Below are 25,945 nucleotides of genomic sequence, written 5' to 3'. Positions count from 1 at the left end.
CTCTCTTAAGTGCAGGCCTTGTACTCAGTAAGCACACTTTGGTCCTTATTTTCTAAGGCTATTGCACGCCTGTGCTAGCTACATCGGGGTGGAGTCAGCCCTGAACGAGGAGGAGTCAGGGCGTCACTGGGGCCGACTCCGCAAAGATGGCGCCGACAGCGAAAAGGTAAGGAGCATTTTCGCTGCCTATTTCGCTCCGAATAACTACACCTTTTATGGTGTAGTTATTTGGCGCCTCGCCGGCAGCGATCGCACCAAGGCGGTGCTATCACTGCTGGCTAGTGCAGGAACGCCCCCCGCTTCGCTCCCCCGACCCCCGTTAGTGCCGGGATTCACTAAGCCTTGTGGCATTAGTGAATCCAGGCCTTTGTATCATTTATTTCATGAATCAGCCATTTAGCATGCACATTAAACTTTTAATGTGCTTTTTAATAACTTGGCCCTTATATAGGACATCTGAAATAATTTTTACCACTTAACCAACACTGGTAGTGCCTTTGTTGAAGTACTGTTTCCAGTTCTTTCTCCCCTCCATATACGTACACACACATTTCAATACTGGCATGAGGAAGTTGAAGAAAGTAACAAAAATGAGAAAAAATCTTAACATGAGTTATAAACTAACACAAATGCTATAGCTTCTGTATTATAATACAAAGGAGAAATTGCTAACCACTCTTTGCACAGATATTCTGTTGCTTTGCACAGATATTCTGTTGCTTTTCAAATTTGACCTTGTCAAAAATGACTTTAGCCTTATTGGATCAAGGCCATTTTCAATAGGGTGAGTACCAGGTCTATATTCCACCTTCCCCACGAAATTTGGACATGACTGGTGAATTGTATGACCAGTCTGAGGCCTTGCAGAAGTTATCAAGACAGATGGATGGATCGAGTCACAGCTATAGTGCTTTCAGCTCAGGTTCAAAAGTGCTAATTAAAACAAATAATGAAAGAGAAAGAGACAAGAAAGTAAAGAAAAGGCTAAATTGTCAGCAAAATATACAATGAAGAATTTTAAAATAAAATTTAGAAATAAAAGAAATAAGGAGAGAAAAAGGATGCTAATCGAAGTCTGTTCAGCACACAGTACCTCTACAGAGAGACAGCTTTCCAGCCCAGTGAAAAACAGATGCGTCTTCATTTTTTAAGATACTACAAAGCTGTTGCTAGGTATTGTTTGTTCCACTTCAACATAAAATAAGACAGATAAGACGAACAGACTTCACAATTCCTAAGTATCCTAATTACCCTAATTATGAACACGGCATCAAGTACTAATTTTAGAATCTGCTACTGGACAATTACCGTTAAGCTCAAAAATTTACTATATTTTATATATATATTTGGCATTGCTTATATTTATATTTATTGATACGTTAAACAGTTAAACTGTCTTTATAAAATATTATATTGCTTTATTTATTTCCAGTTAAACTATTATTACTTTATTTAGCACTATGTTAAATTGTCAATCAGTTATACTGTTCCATATGTTCCTCAGTTCCATGTAAAGCTCCGCTCTCTGTTGAGCAGTTCTTCGTTTTATGTAAACCGGATTGATTTGTAGTCCCTACAAGAACTTCGGTATATAAAAATTAAAAATAAATAAATAAAATAAATAAATAAATTTATTTAGCTTGTCAGTCATTGGCACTGTATACCACCACCAACATCCCAACTGGGTAATACAATGGCCTCTGCAAACTACACTTCAAAAGCACTGATGCACGTAAAACACAGTGTTATGCATTTAAATACATTTTTTGAAAATCCCTCTGGGGATTGTATGTGTAAAAGTACATATGGGAGTGATTTCATGCATATTTTGACACTACTGCATAGAGGTGTTCCTGCGAGCAGATTTGGGGTGGGAAAATCATTTATGCGTGGTTTCAAAAGAGCATGCCTAAATATTTACATGGATATTTATACCTGCTCTCACAGTCCCGCTGATTTTCAAAGCTGGCTTTCCTGCATAAATCTAGTTTGAAACATACTTGGCAAGCTATGTACAATTTTTTTTATAATACAACAAATGGTGCAAACACTAAAGGAAAAATGCAATATAAACAAACAATCGATTCCTTCTAACAGCAATAGTAACCATCTATTATGGTCTCATTCTAGGCACTCCTGGTATCACATTACCTTCATTGCCTTATTGGCCAGCATCCATCTTTTTCAATTTTTTTTAATAGAAATTAAAAATAACATCTTATTGTCATGCGAAAGAATCCACTCCCACCAATCACTCAATTCCTTTTTAGCAAGTGTTCCTAAAGTAGCACACTAACATAAAAAGAGAAGTGTGCACAGAATTCATAGCTAAATCTGTTGTGCCAATTAGCACAAGAGATTTCTTTTCCTCCCTCAAACCTCAACAATGATAAACTGTCCCTCCAACCTCCTTGAGCATCATTAGATATACCCTCTCCCCCCTCCCAAATACTGTCAGACTCCCCTCCCCCCAGCTTCCAGCCCCTTTAGAAAGATCTCCCCAGCCTGAACCCCCACCCACTTCACAGGAATGCTGTCTTACTATTCCAGAAGGTTCCCGGTACCGATCTTCACTGACAGGTCCACTGCAGATCTATGAATGACTCCACCTACTAACAGCTAAAGCATTAGCATCTATTTAGCATATTGCACAAAGTGTATTACGTTTTAGGAAGAGGACTCACCACACCTTCTTTTGGTGCACCAACAGTTTTCTACATTAAAAGTTAAATTGTGCAGGTAAATAGACACTAGCGTATTGAGAATGTATTGACAGGTGTGCTATTAATAGCTTTCCTTAAAACAGCAACCCCTATAAAAGCAATGTTAATAAAGGGAACTAGAAAAAGGAGTCGTGGTAGCAACAACAGCAGTAGTAAAAAAATAACTATAAGAATGGACTGAAGTATCAAATTAATATATTTTTGTTTAACTGCCTCTTTATCTCTGACTTTCGCTGCGCATCATGAAACTTCCAGGTAACCCGAGCACAGCATTATTTATTTATTTATTTATTTATTTATTTATTTGGCACTTTTATATACCGATATTCATGTGACAAGTTACAAATCACCTCGGTTTACATTCTAACAAAAACCTTTGCACAAGGATGCATTACATTGAACAGGGAGATCAAGACTAACAAAATGGGGATAACAATTAGATAACTGGGTTAGAGTATTACAGCTGAAGAACATTGATGGTATGTCAGTCCTCAGAAGCGGCTTGCTAGCGATGTGGTTCAACTAACAACGCAGCCTGACATGAACCCGACAGGTCATCCGAGTAGGGCAAAGGCTTCACAAAACAACCATGTCTTTAATCTTTTCTTAAAGGTGTGAGGGCATTGTTCTAGTCTAAGCTCCTGAGGGAGGGAGGGAGGCATCTTAGACCAGTAGCATCCATGTGATGACGAGTGACTCTAAAGAAAACATCCCATTCCCTTAACTGTTATCATCATCCACAGTATTTGAGGCTGATGGACTAACATGCATTTGCCTTTGCAAACACACTACACGTGGAAAAATTGCAAATTGTCTTTGCAAATTTTTGCATGTCTTATTTGGTGGCTCGCCAAATGGACGATTTTATTTAAAAAAGCTAGTGCAAAACACATGTAAAATCTCTAATGAGCTGAAGAATAATGCAAATGGGCTTATTAGCAATATTTGTAATGTTACATTTTGCATGGAAAATTGTGCAGATTGACAATTTTCCATGTACCTTAATGACACTTAGGAACCTTCATTGTCATTTTTTCATTTTATTATCCTTGGGAATTTCTATGTTATAAGCAAAAAAAAATAATCTGTGGAAAAATGACCTTTTCACTGATTTTTCTCCTGTTTGTTATAACAAAGTCATTTTTTCACAGATTTCTTTTGTTCTAACACTGAAATTCCCAGTGAAAATAAAATAAAAACTGAAAATAAAGGTCATTAAGTATTACTGTGGCGAGTTGTCATTAAGGTATTGTTTGCAATAAACTCTGGGATTTCGCATGGGCTATGCCTAAAAAAAAAAATCACCATAAATATAATTTCTGTTTTATTTAAATGAGTTGAGTCTATGAGAAATACTTCTCATGATAAGGATTCATTTTGGTGAAGAACATTGCCTGATAGGACATTGGCCCCCTTAGTATCACAAGAGCAATCATCTTAATATCTAGCATAGGCAGAATCCTGGATTCTCCTGCCATGAAACTCCATTTTTCCAGCCCAGCCCCAAAATATTTCAGCAGCAGTAGAAATATCAGTTGCATCGGCACTGGAATCACTATTAAAACACACAGAAAAGTCTTTATTATAATTATAGTGAAAAGGAGTACGTCTGAACTTTCTTAGCTAAGATACAACATCTTGCTTCAGAAAGCAGATCAGACCTTGCCTATTAGTGATATCATAAGGGAGTCATGTTCTATATAAAGCCATTTTCTAGGCTAATGGAGAGAGTCAGGAAGGAGTGAAATGAAGTGACTCATGCTTTTATGTACTCTTTTTCTGTGGGGTTGCCTCAGGAGGAATTCCATGCAACTAATGTATCTCAGTTGGCTTTTTTTTTTCTAGGCAACCCACATAAAAGAGAGAACTTCTCCACAATATCTCAAAAATTGCAGTTAACCCTCTAACATTTATTAAAATATATATGTCCAGAATATAATTTGTTCAATAGAAAATTGTTTTCGTAGTCAAAGATGGGAAAAATCTTATTTTGAATAAGGTCCTTAGATTCCAACTTTTCCTAATGTTTTTGATTCATTCTCTATAATTTAGATATTGTAATATTTCCTCTGGGATCAGATGTGTTATGTTGTATTAGAATTAAATTTTGTACTGCCTAGTCATATTTGTTGAGAGCTATGTGCCTGAGGAATTAGAATTAGGGACCAAATTCAGGAAAAAAAAATGAAAAGCAGTACCACACAACTCCTAATGAATGCAACTAGGGATGGGGAGAAAGGGAGAACCTGCATAAAAAAAAAAGTAAATATCTTCCTTTTAATAGCCAAAAGAAGGAAACCATGATGAATGACAATGTAAAAAGAGTAAAGCTTATGACTGGTATTATGAGATAATGAACTTAATAATATATGTGAAATGTAGTAAACACCATTTTTGGCATTAACTTTGTTATCCAGGTGCAGAATTTTCTGTATAGTAAAGAAAAATTAAAGCGAGAATTATAACTTGAATGTAATCCTGAGAGTAAGACTAAGAAAACTAATAAGTTAGGCTTCCTTTGAAGTCTAATTACATCTGAAAAAAAAAAAAGACCCTTTTAAAATAGTCCATCCTGTGGACTCTGACCACAAAGCCAGTTTGTGTAAAGAAAAAGGCACAAGCTTAGAGTATTTACTGCTGCATTTCCAATGCTATGACTTGATTTATATCACATGAGACATTTAATTTTAACTGATAACATTGGAATAAACATATGCTACCATGTTTTGTTACTGTAGGTTCTCTGTCACTAGCTCGGCTCTCATGCATACCTTCCTCAGAGTTATTACACCTTGCTGTGTGCTTCTGTCAGTCATGATCTCAAACACATCCATTTCATTTCCGTCCGTGATCCTAAATTCTACTTCTGCATTTTTCCCAATGTCTGCATCAGTTGCTTTAATGTGACCAACCGAAGAGCCAATTGGTGAAGATTCTGGGATGCCAAGATGGTAAGTGTCTGTAAAAGAAAATTACATTTGGTTAGAATAAGTTATCAAAGAGTTTTGTCAGGGTCAGGGAATATCTCCCTTTATGCAAGATGTTGTTGTTTATGCTTCCAGCGCTGCCTATCAGATGCAGCATGGGAGCCACCGGGAGTGGGGGAGTGGGACCCTCGCTCCCAGCAGGGTTGATTTTTTTGTCATGGGGGGAGAGGGGATGGGGTGGGGGCCCAGGGGGGGGGGGGTTCGGGGCGGGAGCAAACAAATACTTTTAGACTGGAGGGTTCCAAATCAGGGGGAGAACAATAGAAATGTAAAACTGAAAATGGGAAAAGGGAAAAGGGTACAGTGGAGAGGAGACACCGTTGCCCTGCAATATATTTTAGGAGCACTGGACCAGCAATTCTCATTTACATCAGAATGGGTACCATGGACCCTTAGAGTTTTCCCGTTTTGTTGTACCAATACAATAACAGTGCCACTTATCCGGATAACTTTAGGATCTTTAAAACTTTAGAAACTTTGAAATCATCCAGCTAACCTAGCCGGATATACCTGAAATTTGGCTATGTTGCCAGATACCTCAGCCCCTCCCTGGAACGCCCATGAAACGACTCTTTTTTATTTGGCTAAATTATAGCCCAATATATAGTTATCTGTCTATAATTTAGCTGCATAAGTGGCTGAATATGCCTCATTAGCCATTTAGGGGGTCATTTTTCAAAGCGATCACACGCGAAAAGTCCCTTTTAACATGCAATCACTAAAAAGGGGCGGTGTCAAGACTGGAACAGGAGGAGTCAGGGAGGCACCGGGGCAGACGCCACAAAGACAGGGTGGACGGTGAAAAGGTAAGGAGCCTTTTCGCTGCCTATGTCGAGGCCAATAGCACCACCTTTTATGATGGCGCTATTGGGTGCGAAAGCCAGCAGCGATCACACCGCAGAGGTGCGATCGTTGCCGGCTATTGCAGACCCACCCCCCCCCCTGCCCCCCCCCCCCCCCGTACCGCGCGATTCACGACACCGCGGTAGGTTAGAAAATCTTGGCCTTAGATGGATAACTTGTGCGTTATTCTTCTAAATAGCTTTTGAATATATACCCCATTATATGTATTGTAGCAAGGATTACATGATTCTTTGTTTTAACAGTATCATTTCCCTCATATGTAATTAGTAAAGAGGCATGTAGTAAATTAAATAGAACATATTAATAATACTGGAAAACGTTTGAGTGATATCTTTTTATAAAGGCAGATTGCATCAGCTTTCAGACTTTGTTATGGGTGAGTGGGAAATGCTTCTTTTATTTTTTATTTAAATACAAAGATGATTTATTTCTCTGTACTTACCTTATTAGATTAGCAGACTGCTCTTCTGCTTCCTATTCTAAATTATTTGCCCTAATATATTATATTCATCTCTAACAAATTGGATGAATATGTATGTATATGAATTACATTTGTCTGTAAGTACCACTTTGGGATTTTATAGTTCTTTCTCATTATGTGCTTTACCTGGCCATTTGAACATTTTTTTGGGGGGGTCATATTTATTTATTTATTTTTTATTTAACAGTTTTTTATACCGACCTTCATAGTAAATTACCATATCGGATCGGTTTACAGTTTAACAAAGGGAAAAACTAGAGTAACAAATTCAAGTAAACGAAAGATAACAACAAGTAGGAATAAGTCAAAGTTACAATCAACAGGGGGAGAGAACTTGGAAGCTTGCAACAAGCTGGAAAGAAGATAGGCCGGTAAAAGAGATTTTACCATAGAGTGTACAAGTTAAAAACTTAAGGACGGTGCTTTAACCTGAATGTCTCAGAGTCCATTTATTTTCTTTGAGAAACGGAGTGCCAGACTGGGTAGGAATGAAGGCCAACTAGTGATTGTCTGGTGGTTCAGGGAAGGCTTGTTGAAAGAGCCAGGTTTTAAGTCTTTTTCTGAAAGATAAAAGGCATGGCTCCAGTCTGAGGTTTGATGGGATACTGTTCCAGATCGATGGGCCTGCTATCGAAAAGGCTCTGTCTTTGGTCATACCAAGGCGTGTGGCTTTAGTGGGGGGAACATTAAGAGTGCCTTTGTAAATGTCTCTAGTTGGTCTGATAGAAGAGTAGAGTTTGAAAGGTATTTCCAGGTCAAGTTGAAGTTGATGATGGATGGTTTTATGGATTAAAGTAATTGATTTGTATAGAATTCTGTAATTTACTGGTAACCAGTGTAGATTCCTGAGAATTGGTGATATGTGATCGTAGCGGCTGGTACTGGTTAACAATCTTGCTGCCGCATTTTGAATCATCTGCAGAGGTTTAGTAGAGGATTTAGGAAGTCCTAGTAGAAGGGCGCTGCAGTAGTCTATTTTGGCGAACAGTAGCGCTTGGAGGACTGTCCTGAAGTCGTGGAAGAATAAGAGAGGTTTAAGTCGTTTTAGGACCTGTAATCTGTAAAAGCAATCTTTCGTTGTTGTATTGACCATTTTCCTTAGATTTAGTCGGTTGTCTAGAATCACCCCAAGATCTCTAACCTGATTACATGTGATTTGAGAGTTGAGTGGTATTGGTTGGTGGATATTGTTGTCATTTGAGGAGATGAGGAGAAGCTCTGTCTTAGAAGCGTTAAGGACCAAGTTTAAACTGTTGAGTAGATTGGTGATGGAAAGTAGGCAGTTATTCCAATGGGTGAGCGCTTTTGAGATTGATTCTGTTATGGGGATTAGAATCTGTACGTCGTCTGCGTACAGATAATAAATTAGGTTGAGATCTGTTAACATTTGGCAGAGGGGGAGGAGGTATATGTTGAAGAGGGTTGGGGATAGAGAAGATCCTTGTGGTACACCAAGATTAGATTTTGTTAGGGGTGACTCTTTATTATTGATTTTGACTTTGTAAGTCCTATTGCTGAGGAAGGACTTGAACCAGTTGTACGCAGTTCCAGAGATGCCGATATCTGCTAGGCGATCCAACAGGATGGTGTGATTGACGGTGTCGAAAGCCGCCAAAATATCTAACAAGACTAGTAAGAAGGAGTGTCCTTTATCTAACCCCATAATAATATGGTCTGTTAGTGAGATGAGGAGGGTTTCAGTGTTGCGTGATTTACGGAAACCATATTGCGAAGGGTGTAAGATCTTGTGGTCTTCCAGGTAGTCAGAAAGCTGTGTGTTTACCAGTTTCTCCGTTAGTTTAGCGACGAAAGGGAGGTTGGAGATGGGTCTGAAATTTGCTGGTACATTTGGGTCCAAATTGTGTTTCTTGAGGAGGGGCTTGAGTGAAGCGGTTTTTAGGATGTCTGGGTAGCTTCCTTGGGATAGGAGGCTGTTTATTATGCTGGTCAGAGGTCCTGAGATCAAGTTTGGGATTAGAAGCAGGAGTCTCGATGGAATATTGTCTGCCGGATGGCTAGCAGGTTTCAGTTTTTTTAGAAGGGATTCAATCTCTTTGGTGGAGATTGATTCGAAACAGTCAAATTTGGGTCTATTTAGAGAATTGGAATTCTCACCTGACTTGATGGGAGTTGTATTTGTAGGAAGGAGGGCGAGGGTATTTAAGATCTTCTGTTGGAAGTAAGAAGCGAGTTCAATAGCTTTTGAGAGAGCTTGTTCATCTGGAATAGGTGGTGAGGTAGATTTAGTGATTTGTGAAACGTAAGCGAAAAGGGCCTGGGCATCATATTGAAAATGGTGTATTTTGTTTGCATTGTATTCCTTCTTTTTCTGTAGAATGGTGGTCCTGTAGTGATTTAAGCGTCCCTTGTATGATGAGAGGGTTGTTTTGTTTGGTGTTTTGCGCCATCTATTTTCTTTCTGGCGTAAGTCCTGTTTCATTTGTTTCAGTTCCGAGCAGAACCAAGGTTGGTTTCCCTTTTTTGTTGGGTTGATTGATTTGGAGATTATTGGACACCATTTGTTTGCGACTGTTTCTGTAACCTTTTGCGAAGATGATAGGGCTGAGTCAGGATTAGCTAGGTCTAGGTTGGACAGTTCTTTGGATAGCTGATTGCCGAGTATGTCAGAAGGACATGCTTTCCTGTATTGAATGGTAGAGGTGTATGGAGAGGTGTGTGTCTGTTTGTGTGTGGAAAAGGAAGATTCTATTAGGAAATGATCTGACCAAGGGATTGGGGTACAGGAAGGTTCTATTGTGCAAGTGAGATTAGAATTGATGAATATTTGATCCAGGGTGTGACCAGCTTTATGTGTGGGGCTGTTGATGGTCTGTGTGAATCCCATCACGCCGAGGGTGGTGAGTAGAGCTTCACAATTGGTAGAGCGAGGTATTGCATTTGTGTGGAGGTTGAAATCCCCCATAATTATTGTTGGGAGGTCTGCGTTAATATGTTTCACTATGGATTCTACGAGGGGTGATGGGTCCGTTTCTAGAACTCCAGGGGGAGCGTAGACTAACAGAATTTGTAGGTGTTTAGATTTGACTAGACCCAATTCTAATTTGGATTCTGTCTTGATAGTATGTGCGGTCAATCTGAGTTGTTTCTTCGTGGCTAGAAGTCCGCCTCCTCTTTTTTTGAGTCTATGGAAGGTGAAGATGTCGTATGTCTGAATTGGTAGTTGATTGGTTAAGGCAATGTCCGAGTTTTTTAACCAGGTTTCTGTGATGGCACAGATGTCTGGGTTGCTATCCAAGAGGTAATCATTGAGGATGTGTGTCTTCTTAGTTAAGGATTGCGCATTGATGAGAGTTACTGAGAGTAGCGTGAGGCCTAGAAGTTGGTTCAATGGTGATGTCGTGATAGGGATGATTCTTTTTTGTATGACGTTGGTGAAGTTAGTTAAGGGGGTTCGCCTTTGGTTGTGGATGATTGGGATATTAAAAGTGAGCATGGTGAGAGTGGTTCTGGTGGAGGTTTGTTTGCGATGCGGTTGATTGGGTCTGGGTTTGGGGCCCAAAAGGTGTGAGTCTGTAGGAATTCAAGAGGTGTCTGAGAGTGGGTGAGAGAGAGGTGTCTGTCTGTATGAGTAGATGTTTGGAAGAATTGTTGAAAGTGTTTGTAAGTTAGTTGGTTCGGGAGGTAGAATGCTTTGTCCTCTGTGAGCTTGAATGGTTGCCTGACTGGTTGCTGGGATGATTCTGGTCACAGCAGTTATATCGAGGACTATTATATTTCCGGACTCTGATGAATAGGTTGATAGATAACATGCTAGTATGGTAGTTGGGTAGCATCGGTTCCTTTGCTCTATTGAAGGCCTCCTATAGGGAGGAATGGGTCCAGGGCTGGTCCCACAAAAGGGAGTGCACAAAGGGAGTGCACTAAGGAGCGCACAAAGGAGCAGGCTCCTTTGTCGATCTCCTTAGGCGCGCTTTAAGTTTATTTAAGTTTAAGTTTATATATTGTACTTTAAGTTAAAATATACGTCTGATAGTAAGAGCAACTTTATTTCTTACAGCCTAGAAAGGTAAAAACTAGTCAGATATGTTTAACTTAAAAACTAAAATGTTTGCATATTCAGTTTGCACACATGAAAATATGTTTTTAGGAGCTGAAATGTCTGGAAGATGCTTTCTTATATTACCTGATGATTTCAGCTCCTGAAAGTATCAGTCACAGCTTTGCCATTCTAGTGTAATATTTTCACTGGAGGGTTAGAGATGAGATAATTCAAGTGTTGTGATCTGTGGGTGAAACTTCACAAGCCTAATCCTGCTGCTAGTGTTACTCCTGTCAAAGTATATTTCCTGAGAAATGCATGCTCCTGGTTGCTAGATGAATCAGATCCACTATGCATTTATTTAGAGAGACTATAATAGCACCTCTGACACCATTGTCAGTGACCATCATAGCAACCTGTTGTTAAATAATGTAGAAAGCAATGTTTATTGCAAAATAAATAACTGGTCCGTTTTCACTGGAGATGCTGAGTCAATTTGGAGAGGTTATACAGACTCTCCCAGCTGTGAGAGGAGCTGACATTTGATGAAAATGATGGAAATACCACATTCAGATTCACTGCTCATAAGATTCCTGTCCTTTAATGGGATTATTTTTGGGGCCTGATATAGCAAAAGCTTTTAGCATACAGAATGGGAGATATCAACCCCTGATAAAGTAAAACCATTGTAAGGATAAAGTAAGTTAGGAGGGGTCTCCACTCCTGGAGGCACGAAACAGCTCAAAGCAAACCATCACTATTTTTTTTTCATTCTTTTCATTTATTTGTTCGTTTTACTTCTCCAAGGAGTAGTTGATAAATACCAGCTTTCATATGTTTTAATTTTTCAGCATTTACCCATTTTCCTAAATCCAAAAGTTGAATTGATTTTGCTTGTTTATGGGACATGAACTCTTACAACATGCCGCATACTCAGCATTTTTATATCAGGAAGAAAAGAAAGATCAACAGTGCATTCCCAATGTAAGGGGTATATTGACTCAATTCTAATTAACTCCAACAGTGGAGTTGAACTTCTGGTGATTGCAATATGAGCAGATTTAACAAAGGAACGCCATGCCTTAGTAATCAATTAGAACTCTTTGAAGGTGTAAATATGCATGTGGATAAGGCTGAGAAAATTCAATAATGCATATAGATTTTCAGAAGACGTTTGATACAATCCCCCATGAGAGACTCCTGAGGAAATTTAAAAAGTCAAAGGGTAAGAGGCAATGCCCTATTATGGATTGGTAACTGGTTAAAGGATAGGAAACCAAGGGTAGGATTAAATGGCTATTTTTTCTAATATAGAGAGTTGAATAGTGGTCTGCCCCAAGTCCTGTACTGGGATAGATGACAAAAAAGTATTCAGAATAGTTAAAACATGAGCAGACTGTGAGAAATTGAAGGAGGACCTTGGGCGCTGAGAAAATGGGAATATAAATGACAAATGCATTTTAATGTGGCTACATGTGCAAATTCCTTTTGAGTGACTGAACCAGTTCAGGGCAACTACTAACCTTCAGTGAACCTCCTACCCTCTGGATCTTATACCAAAAGAAAGAAGACATTAATCAGTGGAACAAGATAAGGAGGCACCTAAGTCCCAGCAAGAGAAGTCTCCTGATGTGGAGCACTCCACACCTTATTCATTATAGCAATATCAGTGATCTCATGTTTTCCAGGATTCACATCCCCAGATCTACTCTATCACTGTACTATAAGGTTATGTCTTTGGTAGTTCTGCTTACCCTCAGATATTTTATATAGAAATGGAATATTTAAAAACGGACTCCTACTGACCATTAAAAGGTGAAAAGTGATGCACATAGGAAAAACATAATCCTAACATTCAGGCCGATACAGTACAGTGCGCTCCTTACTGAATAAGGGGTAAAGCTAGCGCATCAAAAACGCATGTCTAACCCCCCCGAAACTAATAGCACCTGCAACATGCCATATTATTTATTCCCATGCGATTCAGAAAGTAAAATGTGCAGCCACATTTTACTTTCAGAAATTAGCGCCTACCCAAAAGTAGGCGTTAATTTCTCTCGGCTCCGGGAAAGTGTACAGAAAAGCATTAAAAACTGCTTTTCTGTACACCCTCCAACTTAATATCATGGCAATATTAAGTCGGAGGTCCCAAAAGAAAAAATAATTAAAAATTAAAAAAATTAAAATCAGCTCGTGTATTGAAAACTGGACGCTCAATTTTGCCGGCGTCCAGTTTCCGAACCCGTGGCTGTCAGCGGGTCCGAGAACCAACGCCGGCAAAATTGAGTGTCGGCTGTCAAACCCGCTGACAGCCACCACTCCTGTCAAAACGGAGGCGCTAGGGATGCACTAGTGTCCCTAGTACCTCCTTTTACTGCGGGCCCTAATTAGCATAATTTTATTTACTGTATCGCGTGCACAGGACACTGGCCTGTGCGCTCTCCTGCGTTTCTTTCTGTATCGGTCTGATTGAAGGCAGTTTTTAAAAGCCATGTACCTGTGTAAATAGTGATTTTCCTAGGTAAATGGCTTAACTGAAAATTAGGCGACTGAACACAACTGAAAGTAAGGACTTTCATAATTATCATAATTTTAGCTGGATTAGAAAGAGCAGCCTTTCCATGTATTTGTGTAGCAAAGTTTATACTTTGTTATTTATATGAAAATTGATAAATAAAATGTTTAAAAAAAAAGTGCAGTCTTGGGAGGGGGAAGGAAACTGTGCTCTCTTGGCATTTTCAAGAATATGCATGCAGTTTGACTCCCTTCAGCCACCCATACAAATAGCAGATACAAAACACCCAGGCACTTTTAGAGCACATACTTTGTCACTGCTGATTTACAAAGGGGAAACAAATGCATATGGTTTCACTTTGAAAATTTGTTTCAAATTAGGTGGGCAAAAACATGACCGCTTCCATTGCAAACAGTGTGCTCTGTGCAAAAATTGCCCCATGCATAAAATGCTGGGTTTCACAATAGGAAAAGTATTTTGGAGTCATTGTGGAAAATGCATTGAAATCCTCAGCTCAGTGTGTGGCGGCAGTCACAAAAAGCAAATAGAATGTAAGCAATTAGTAAAGGAATGGAAAACAAAAGTGAGAATTTCAAAATGCCTCGGTATGTATCTATGGTGCGATCATACCTTGAGTACTAGGTGAAGTTCTAGTTGCCTCATCTCACAAAAAGATATAGAAAAGCCTGAAAACATATAGAGAAGGGTGACCAAAATGATAAAGGGCATAGAATGGCTCCCCTATGAAGAAAGGCTGATGAGATTAGGGTTCTTCAGTTTGGAGAAAAGATAACTGAGAAAGGATATGAAAGAGGCTTATGAAATCATGAGTGGTGTGGAATAGGGATGTGAATCGGGTGCCTGATCGTTCCCGCTTTCGGGATTGTCTGGCTGCAGGAAAATCTTGTTTTCCCGCGGATCCCCGGTTTTTTTTTAGTGAAAAATGATTTTTATGAAAATTCAGGGGGGAAAGTGATTGTTTCTTTTTTTACCTGATATATTAACAAATTTAGAAATATCCTACGATATTTCAATTTGTTAGAAAAACGATTCACATCCCTAGTGTGGAACAATGTAATCAAGAATGGTTATTTCCCATTTCCATTAGTAGCAGGACTAGAGGATAATCCATAAAACTAACTGGTTACAAATTAAAAACAAATTTAAGAAGCTTTTTTTTTTTCAGTCAGTGATGTGGAATTTGTTGCCAATGATGTAATATAACTGGATTTAATAAAGGTTGGACAGGGTTCTAAAGTACAGATCTGTTAAAAATTATTATCCAGTTAGAATTGTCACCATCTCTTGTTTTTGGGCTTGAACAATAGGGAATGGAATCCCCCACGGGAATCAGCAGGGTACTGCCAAGTAATATGGATGGGCCACTGTAGAAGTCAAGCTGTTGGGCTCAATGGGCGATTCATCTGATCTAGCATGGCACTTCTATATTCTTTTGTTATGCTCTTATAAGTCTTCTCTTCTTGAAGAATGTTTTGTCTATTTTATAGTTTTACTAATATCTGGTTTCATTGATAGCATTTGTTATTTACCCATCTTTATTGAGCAAAGCATAGCTCACTATTGGCTGATATTGTTATGTTTTTGTAAGAATGTGAACCCTGAGCTGAGATTAGAGATGTCTCCTCCCACAGGGAGGAGCCCTGTGAGCCTCACCATCAGCAGGCATAGTCTCAGTGGCATGGGACACATAGAAAGAAGTAGAGACTTTATTATGCAGGAAGGAAAAAGTCATTACCACAGAGTTGTAGATGTAATAATACAGTCCTGAGCAATGGGGAATACCCAGAGTGAGACCACAGATGAGAAAACCCGGTAGTGACCCGCAGAGCGGGGTATGCCGGGGATCCCCTCTGACGAGTGTAGGCACCTCAGGAATACAGATCTGGTAGTGACCCATGAGGCGGGGTATGCTGAGGATGTCTGTACAGTAGATGTTGAAGAACTGGTAGAGATGCCAGAAGTGGCTCCCGTAGATGGTGTGTCAATACTCTGCAGCTCAGGAAAGCTGAATAGCTTCTACTGAAGGAAAGCGGTAGTGGCCCGAGGCTCGGGGTACACCACGGGAATTCCTCAAAACAGTTCATATAGTAGAAGTCAGCAGAGGTACTCACAAGCGATGGTTCCAGGAGAGAAAGAGACCTGAGAAGCAGGTCTGGTAGCGGTCAGGCAGGTAGGCCCTCCGAGGAGCGGATAACGGGAACGCAGGGGAGCCCCCAAGGAGAGGGTACTTAGAGTGTTTAGAAGCCAAGACCAAAGTCAGGGACAGGAAGTCTTTGAATGAGGTGGATTCAGCAATTCGGAACTCCTTGTTAACTCGAGGAAGGCAAGGGCCAGTTGGATTAAATACACTAGCGGATTGACATCATCAGGAAGGGACGCCCCCAAGGTTCCCGCCATGACGTGTTGAAAGGAGGCCCTTGCGTGCACGCCTAAGTAATTCCGGGTCCAAGATAGTGGTCGGCAGCGCCCACGCTGTCCCGGGAATGCTAGAGAGGTCAGTGGGGATTAGCAGAGACTGCCATTCTTCCCAGAGTTGAGAGTGCAGGGAAAAAAGAGGTGAGCATGAGAGGTCACAGCTGTCTGCGACCGACAGACATAACAGATATTAGTAGTTGCCTAGTTGGCTTCGAGAGAACACAAACAGACTTGTTTCTGAGGAATTATTATTAATAAATATTTTCTTTCATTTTGGCCAAGAACCAGATTAATCTGCATATTTTGGCTACACTAGGAAACGAATATCTTTGGAAGTTTTGAGAACTAGATTTGAGAACCACTATCTTACATACTTCATTGCAACTTTTTAAAGGATATTCTTTTTACTAAATGATGTGGATGAGCAATTTACTATTTATATAAACACTTGAAAAAAGCAACAAGAAATAATTTTATTATTCCATAAACAGCTGGAGCCACATATGGAAGGATGTGAGACTTTACTGTAATGATGTATTTTTGTGAGAGAAAAAATATCTTAAGTGAGAAATTCTGATTATATTTTTACAGGCATTCAAAATAGAGTAGGGAGGTAGATAAAAGTCAATAGATTTGGCCTACTATCCCCAGTAAACAAATGAAGATTGTGGGGAAAATCAGAAAAGTGACAGTGTAGATGAGGGGAGCAGATTGAGGCTATACAGAGTACAAACAAGTCAAGGAGAAATAACTGTAAGACTAGGAGCACAAACGTGCATAGTCTAAGCAATAAAATTCCTGATCTGCAAGCCCTCATGGTGCCGTGGTGGAAGCAGACCGGAATATTCTTGTGTAGACAACACTTTCTCTCCGAGTGGAGCGACCCCGTGCGGAGACGAAAAGGTTGAGTAGAATAAGTGACCTCACCAGGAGGCCCTACTAGCTGGCATTTGTCAGAGACCCAGGGTAGAAGAATGCACGCATGGAGCAAACCAATTGCTATTGCAATTGCTACAGCACCTCGTGTTGTAACTGCAATGTATACTTTGATCCGCTTAAGTTGAGGCAGGGTGAAAGAACGATGTGGCATTTTTTTTGTTAGCAGTTAAAGGAGAAGGGGTTCTTTTAATTGTTGCCCCCCTGGTGAGCTGACCCTCATGCCCTGACCACACAGGAATTACTGTAGAGATCAAAACAACAGACCACATTAAAACAATACTACATCAACTACACTTGTTCCCAGTTGAAAACAGGATAAAATTCAAATCTCTCTGCTTCATCCTCAGATTACTTTATCCCAACTTCTTCTCTTATACATCCCCACAAAAGAACTCTGGTCTTCTCAGATGTCCCTTCTTTCCTGTCCTCCACTGGCCTCCGCCAGATTGCCCTATACTAGACTCTGAGTTTTCAGCTACTATGCACCAAAAATTTTGTACCTTAACCCGCACTACTTCACTTTTAGAACAAACAAAGCTAAAGTATGGCTCTTCACCAAGACTTTCCCAGTAGAAACTTCCATTCCACTAACCGAATCTCCTAACTACTTATCTTGAAAAGGCCATAAGCAACACATCATTTGATTCTTACTGCTATGCCAGCTATGAATTTGATTCTGCTTGTATAGTAAATTCAAATGGAAATGTCTGTTATTAAAATTGTTATAAGCCGCTTTGAGGCCACTCTTAGTAAAAGGTGCAATAGTACGTCTGGAAATAAATAAATAATAGTAAGGAGACAGATACAGTATCTCTCTGGTGAGGCTATCTCAGATTTTTGCACTTGTTTGAAGAATTTCGGTTTATTTTTGGAGTTTTATTGGATCCCCTAGTCCTTGCTCAGGGAAGGATAGGAGAAAAGAGAAAACTTGATATTTCTCACACCCAGTGGATGCAGAGTGATGACTCTGTGTAAAGAGTTTTGTGAATTTTTGCCTTTTTTGAGTTGGGTGGAAAATTTTGTTGCTACCTCTCCCACCCAGGAGTAGGAAAAGGAAGAGGTTGTTCCTGGAGTGCTAAATACTAGAGCAATCACTCGAAAACCAAATTTACCATCTGCAGAGCAGAACTAGAAGACTACATCTGGAGACTCCCACTGAAGTCTCTGCCCCAGAAATGAGACAAGAAGATTGGGATTCTGAAGTATTGGAGAATATAGGGACTCCAGATATCAGAAGATAAGAAATTTACATACTGGGTCAGAGCAAGGGTCCATCAAGCCCAGCATCCTGTTTCCAACAGTGGCCAATCCAGGCTACAAGTACCTGGCAAGTACCCAAACACTAAGTAGATCCCAGGCTACTGATGCCAGTAATAGCAGTGGCTAATCCCTATGTCAACTTGATTAATAGCAGTTAATGGACTTCTCCTCCAAGAACTTACCCAAACCTTTTTTAAACCTAGCCACACTAACTGCACAAACCACATCCCCTGGCAAAAAATTCCAGAGCTTAATTGTACGTTGAGTGAAAAAATATTTTCTCTGATTAGTTTTAAATGTGCTACTTGCTAACTTCATGGAGTGCCCTCTCCTCCTTCTATTATGCAAAAGAGTAAATAACCAGTTCAAATCTATCCATTATAGACCTCTCATGATTTTAAAGACCTCTATCATATCCCCCCTCAGCCGTTTCTTCTCCAAGCTGAATAGCCTTGACCTCTTTAGCCTTTCCTCATAGCGAAGCTGTTCCATCTGCTTTATCATTTTGGTTGCCCTTCTGTGTACCTTCTCCAGGGCAACTATATCTTTTTTGAGATGTGATGACCAGAATTGTACACAGAACTCAAGGTGCGGTCTCACCATGGTGCAATACAGAGGCATTATGACATTTTGGGGCAGATTTTTAAAAAGTACGTGTGCATGTACTTTTGTTCACGCACCCGACGCAAACAAGAGTATGCCATATTTTAATAGATACGCACGTAGACGCGCATATCTTTTAAAATCCTTGGTCAGCATGCACAAGGCTGCGCAAAATCAGCAGCCTGAGCACACCGAGCCGTGCAGCCTGCCTCCGTTCCCTCTGAGGCCACTCCGAAATCAGATCGGCCTCGGAGGGAACTTTCTTTCCGGCGCCGCCCACCTTCCCCTCCCTTCCCCTACCTAACCCGCCAACCCAGCCCTATCTAAACCCCCCCACCTTTATTCTAAAAGTTACGCCTGCCCAAGGCAGGCGTAACTCGTGCACATTGGCCAGCTGCCGGCGCACGATTCCCCGGCCCAGGAGCAGTTTCGGAGGCCTTGGCCATGCCCCTGAAATGCCCCTGGGCTGGAACCATGCCCACAGCCCCGCCCTCGGAATGCCCCCGATGATGCGCCACCATGACACGCCCCCGACACGCCCCCCAGGAAAGCCCCAGGACAATTACGTGCGTCCCGGGGCTTTGTGCGCGCCGGCAGACTAAGCAACATAGGCTCGGTGCATGCAGGGGGAGCTTGGGGCAGGTTTTCGGGGGGTACGCGTGTATCTTATGCGCGTACCCCTTTGAAAATCTGCCCCTTTATATTTTATTCACCAATGCCTTCCTAATAATTCCTAACATTCTGTTTGCTTTTTTGACTGCCGCAGCACACTGAGTTGACAATTTCAATGTATTATTCACTATGATGCCTAGATCTTTTTCCTTGGTGGTAACTCCTAATATGAATTCTAACATCATGTAACTACTGAGTGAGTTATTTTTCCTTATATGCAACACCTTGCACTTGTCCACATTAAATTTCGTCTGCCATTTGGATGCCCAATCTTCCAGTCACACAAGGTCCTCCTGCAATTTATCACAATCTGCTTGTGATTTAACTACTCTGAATAATTTTGTATCATCTGCAAATTTGATTTCCTCACTCATCGTATTCCTTTCCAGATCATTTATAAATATATTGAAAAGCACTGGTCCAAGCACACATCCTCAAGGCACTCCACTGTTTACCCTTTTCCACTGAGAAAAATGACCATTTAATCCTACTCTCTGTTTCCTGTCTTTTAACCAGTTTGTAATCCACGAAATGACATTGCTTCCTATCCCATGTCCTTTTAGTTTTCTTAGAAGCCTCTCTTGAGGGACTTGTCAAATGCCATCTGAAAATCCAAATACACTACATCTACCGATTCACCTTTATCCACATGTTTTTTAACTCCTTCAAAAAAATGAAGTAGTTGTGAGGCAAGACGTCCCTTGGGTAAATCCACACTGACTGTGTTCTATATGTTTTGGGAAGGGAATTCTACCCGCATCTAGGAGACCCATATCTACTTACTAGGCATGTGCAGCAGGAAAAACATCTTTTCATTTTAAAATTCATTTAGTGGGGACTTATTTCATTTCTTTAGTTTCAAAACAAAAATTTAAAAAAACCTGTTATTTAGTTTGATTTGCTTTTTTGTGCTATTAATATCAATGGGGGAAGCATTACAGATAATTTACTGCTCATATTGAGTGCCAGAATAGGGATTTTCTAGTCAATTGCCTTAAAATTTGTGGGAAAAAATCAACAGAAAAGAGAAAGAACTCCAAGGTACCTAGAAAGTCTGAGGATATGGGATAGTGGCACCAAAAGTGGCATGAATAACCTACAACTCCGTAAAGAGGCATGGGGTACCAGCATTGTCAGGATTTCACCAAGTTACTGAGAGAGGAGCAAGGAAGCAGAAAAAGTCAGAAGAACACCCCAAGGCTGCAAAAGAGGGCATCAGAGACAGTGCCATGAATTCTGGTTGGAATCTCAAGTGGCGAACTGGCACCAAAAGTGGCATTAGCATCCTAAGGCAGCATGAAGGGGAAATGAAGCAGAAAAGGTGGCAATAAAACCTCCAAGGCAGGCACTGATAAAGGGGACAAACAGAACAAAGAGTGGCTACAAGAATTCAAAGCACCATGAGAGGTGCAAAGCAACCCACACAGATTGGCAAGGTGTTAGATCTGGGGTTAGGCAGAAAGGCACAGTGGCAATAGAAACTCTAAGGTGTAAGGTGTGGGCATGGAAGCAGGGCTGAAAGTCACAAAGACCCGCAAGAATGTGAAGATTAAAATCATTTAATACTTTGCAGTGGTATTGTAATGCCCACTGACTGTGCCAGTGCCACACTAATGTGTTTGTGTGGAGAACACAGATACACTGCTTCAGTGAATGTCACACTATGTGCACTACTTCCCTGATGGTGATAAGCTTCACAATACAGCCTGGTATGCTTCAGTCTCTGCCCTGCTCTCAGTGCTCACTTTATACCCATTGCCCAATGCCCAGGCAGACAATATAATCACTAGCAGCTCTTCTAGTAGCTTTCCATTCTGTCTTCAGTCACCACAAAGGAAAAAAAAAAGAATAGCATGTAACACAATTCTGCTCTGAGACACATAGATTGTGATGCAGCGCTGCCCTGCTGATTTTCTCTATTGTGTGACTGGCACAGTGACACCATAAAAGGGGCAGCCGTGAAAAAAAATAGTTTGGGAAAAGCCTATGCTCAGTCTTCAAGATCAGTGTCACTGTACGTAGTGTGCAGTAATAGGTCAGCTTGGCAAATTGTTTCACTGTGATACGTCATGCCTCTTGTCTACTTGATAACATGTCAATTCTTCCCATGTCTACTGACTACCAGCTCTATACCCTGTGTGCCCTAAATTCAGCTGGCAGAGAGCCAGATAAGGAAGACTTATTCAACTATCTAGCAGCCACTGAATATCCACAAGTTTAGTGGATGCTAAATAGCCGGAGAACTTTGTGGGTAGGCAGTGGGTGGATTGGGGCAACGCTACTTAGCCAGATTATCTATGTGGTTAAGTACCGATATTTAGACTTAGACAGATAAGTTGTCCATCTAAGTTAGACCTGATCAATAGCAGCTCTAAACTTAGATACAACTTATCCGGCTAAGTAGCGACTTCTACGAGGATATTAAGCAGCATAGCTGTTATGTTGAATATCCATGTAACTTAGCTGGATAGGATTTAAATATCTACCTCTGTATCAATTCCTAACTGTACATCTGTTGAAATCCTATGATTTCAATGAGTTTGTTAATGATAATGGCTTAAAGAAATCATTCTATTTCAAACAAATAAGATTCATTTAATTTTGGGGGGGGTCTATCAACCTAACTTGATGGACTCTCTACCTGGGTAACATCAAGCTAAGTTGAGAGAACATTGCACAAATCTCATCTTTGGGTGAGTTTCCTCACTTCGAAGGTCATCAAATCTTCACAGAGTGTGATGTTTGTACATCACACTCTGAATGTCAAAGTGGCCCCTAACCCCCTACACTACTGCCTAAACCTCACCTCGAGTAGCTAGGTGGGCCTTATATAGAGGTATTAATACCTACCTAGTATGAGGGCCTTATAGCAAGGTTCTCTCTCTCTCTCACTCTTCCTCTACCTCCCACTGGTTATAGGTAGGAATTACAACAATTCTGGCACTTACTACAAAGTGTGAAACATTTATCACAGTTTGTGGTAATACCTATGCGAAGTGCGATAAACACTTTGCAATAAACAGCCTATTATCATAAAACACATCCCTTTTCCTATCACATGTGATATTTAGTGCATTTTGATAAATCCAGGCCTAAGTTTGTACCTGAGGTTATGGAGAGTAAAGTGACTTGCCCAAGGTCACAAGGAGCAACAGTGGGACTCAAACACTGGTCTTCTGGCTCATAGCCCACTTCTATAACCACTAGGCTACTCCTCCACTTCCTATCAAATTGCTATCAAAAATGGGGATGATCCAGTGGTGGTATTGATATGAGAATTGTGTGAGAATTCCACCCATGGGAGAAGAGTAGCCCAGTTGTCCTGGCATTCATTGATGAAAGACCCAACAAAGGTCTTTAGAATGTGGTTGGTCCGTTCTATCTGAACGTTGGCTTGAGGGTGGTACGCCATGGTAAAATCCAGCATAATATTGAATTTATAGCATAAGAAACGCCAGTTCTTGGTAGTAAATTGGGCATCGCGATCCGAGACAATGTGCTGAGGAAGTCCAAGTAGGCGGAAGACATGGGTGATAAACAACCTTGCCAATTCAGGTGCAGAGGGTAGGCCAGGTAGGGCAACAAAGTGGGCCATTTTAGAGAACCGGTCGATTATGACCCAGATAATGCGGCAGCTGTAAGAGAGGGGGAGGTCCACCACAAAGTCAGTGGACAAATGGGTCCAAGGTTTTGCAGGGCACAGGTCAGAAAAGAGTCCACATAGGCCTTGACATCTCTTTGCATCTGCAGCCACCAGTAATACTGCTGGAGGAGTTTGAGAGTCTGCGCCCAACCAGGATGGCCCGCAACATGAGAATTGTGGGACCATTCCAAAACCTTTTGATGGAGTCATTGTAGAACAACTGTCTTTACTGGAGGTACAGTCATGGAGGAGCCAGGAAGATTTGTGCTGGGTCAATGATGTATCCGGGAGGGTCAAGTGTGTTCTTTACCTTGAAGAACTGGGATAGGGCACCTGCCTGGGTGTTGCGACTGTCGCTGCTCGACATCCTCACTCCGCCCTCTTTACCTCTGTGGTGACTCCCTCTGGGTCTGATGGACGGCTGGCTGCCGTGGCGTCTCCATGCCACCTTCCTCCGGCGTACCTGGACCGGCTCGATGCTGCAACTCCGCCATCTTGTCCTGATGCCTAGGGCGCGAGCGCACTCGTGCATCCCGACTCTTGTACCAGCAAGGGCGAGAACCTCAGGGGCGTCCCCCTGAGATAACGTCATCTGCTTCCAATATTTAAAGGTCTTTGAAAGTGCTAACAAACTGAGTTAGCAAGGGGATTGCTTTGGCTTTACTCCCAAGCTACTTTGCCTCCTCGGACTTACCAGAGGTACCCGTTCCTCTGGGGCCTCGCTCTTTTCTTTATTTTCAGATTACAGATAGGAACCGGTACTCACTCCTCGAGGGCCCATGTTCCTGGACACTCTGAAGATTCTCTACTGCCTGGAAGCTATCACTGCTACAAACAATTGTGAGTTACCATCGCTCTCTCTCAGAGCTTTCCCTGGAACCAGGAACTCGCTCCTTGAGGACCTAATCCTTTCCAGCTCCTGAGCTTACTTGAGACCTTTCGTGAGTTTTGTCATCTAGTTCTGTTCATGAACTCTGCCTACTCTGCCTTCTCACTTTCTACAGTTTCTCAACAGCTCAGCCATCCTGGGATTGTTGTTTCAGTACCTGAGGGACTACAGCCCTGCCGGGCATATCAGATCACTACTGCCAACTCTGGTGATTTCTAATAACCTGTTTAATAAAAGAACTATGTGTGTCTGTCTCCACACTCTAGCCTAGCCGGTGGTCCCTCTCGGGGTATCCTCCTGGGGGCATAGTCATCTGCCATCGGCCCAGGGATTCACCCACAACTATATCAGATTCATTACAGATTGCTACTCCTTAGCAAGACGATATCTGAGACACTACAAGATTGCTCTCTCCTCCCTCTTCAGGAGCCCGCTCCACAGAGCTTTCTCTACAGATTGCTCCTCCTATCTGACTGCTCCTCCCATCAAGCATCAGATTTCTAACAGATTGCTAACTCCGTAGTCTAACACACAACAGATTGCTAACTCAAGCCTCAGATTTACAACACCGGGTATTCTTGGTTGCTGGTCTATATCTCACTTAAAAGTCAAAGCGGGCGAAAAAACAGAGACCATTGAGCTTTTCGAGCGTTCAGTCATTGGGCATGGCTGAGATGATGTGAAAACTGTGATACTATGTTGCCCTCCTTCCAACCATTGTCGCCATTCTTCAAATGCCATCTTTATGGCCAGTAATTCCTTGTCCCTGATGCTGTAGTTTGGTTTGAAAGGGGAACATTTCCAAGAGAAGAAGGAGCATGGATGGAGAACCCCTGAATCTGAGTTTTGACTTAGTATGGCCCCTACCCCCACGGAGGAAGCATTCACCTCTAGAAGAAAAGGGCATGTGGGATCAGGGTGACAGAGGCAGGGTCCTTGAAGGAAGGCTTGTTTAATTTGAGGAAGACATTGACTGCCTCCAGAGGCTAAGCCTTAATATTTGCCCCTTTTTTGGCGAGCGCCGTGAGAGGTGAGGCAATCTGGGAATAATTGGGAATAAAGTGTCAGTAGAAGTTTTCAAATCCCAAAAACCTTTGCAGGGGACGAAAGCCAGAAGGCTGTGGTAAGATCTGAATACAGATTACTTTCTCTGGGTCCATGTGGAAGCCGCTGCTGGAGATTATGTATCCCAAGAAGGGTAATCTTTCCTTTTCAAAAAATGCATTTCTCAAGTTTGGCAAACAGCTTATTGGTCCATAGGCATTAGAGGACTTGTCGAACGTCCCGGCAATGAGAAAGAAGATCTTTGGAGAAAATGAAAATGTCGTCTAGGTAGATCATAATGCAGATATACAGGAGGTATCTGAAAATCTCATTCATTATGTTTTGAAATACCACAGGGGCATTGCACAGACCAAAGGGCATTATCAGATATTTGTAATGGACATCCTGGATGTTAAATGCTTTTTTCCAATCGTTACCGGACTTAATACAGATAAAGTTGTATGCTCCCTGGAGATTAAGTTTAGTAAATATCCTAGCTCCTTGAAGCTGATCGAGAAGTTCAGAAATAAGAAGCAAGGGGTAACGATCGTTCTTCGTTATTGCATTTAGGCCCCGGTAGTCTATACACAATTGTAGTGTACTGTCTTTTTTTGACACGAAGAAGAATCATGCCTTGGTTGGGGATGTGGATGTTTGGATGAACCCTCGCACAAGGTTCTCCTGGATGTACTGAGCCATAGCCTTAGTTTCTGGTAGAGACAGGGGGTATACTCTCCTCCAAGGTGGAGTAGCACCTGGGATAAGATTGATGGTGCAATAAAAAGGATCAATGATCTGGTAAGTTTGCCGCCTTTTTTTTTTAAAGAATATATCAGGGTACTGTGATAGTAATCTCATGGAGGTCAAGGCTAATGGAACAGAAGAGAGG

The 25,945-nt window shown here is 41.3% G+C and overlaps 1 protein-coding gene across 1 annotated transcript in view; it reads right to left on the bottom strand.

The window, feature by feature from the left end:
- LOC115084999 (cadherin-10-like) overlaps positions 1 to 25,945 on the bottom strand; it is a 433,942-nt gene that overhangs the window by 84,998 nt on the left and 322,999 nt on the right. Inside the window, 1 exon segment of the mRNA XM_029590505.1 lies at positions 5,495 to 5,682. Within this exon segment, the coding sequence (XP_029446365.1) occupies positions 5,495 to 5,682 (188 nt within the window).

This window comes from Rhinatrema bivittatum, chromosome 2, assembly GCF_901001135.1.
Source record: "Rhinatrema bivittatum chromosome 2, aRhiBiv1.1, whole genome shotgun sequence".
Lineage (NCBI taxonomy): Eukaryota > Metazoa > Chordata > Amphibia > Gymnophiona > Rhinatrematidae > Rhinatrema > Rhinatrema bivittatum.
The sequence above is the reverse complement of the archived record's forward strand: the minus strand, read 5'-3'. Positions and strand labels throughout refer to the sequence as shown.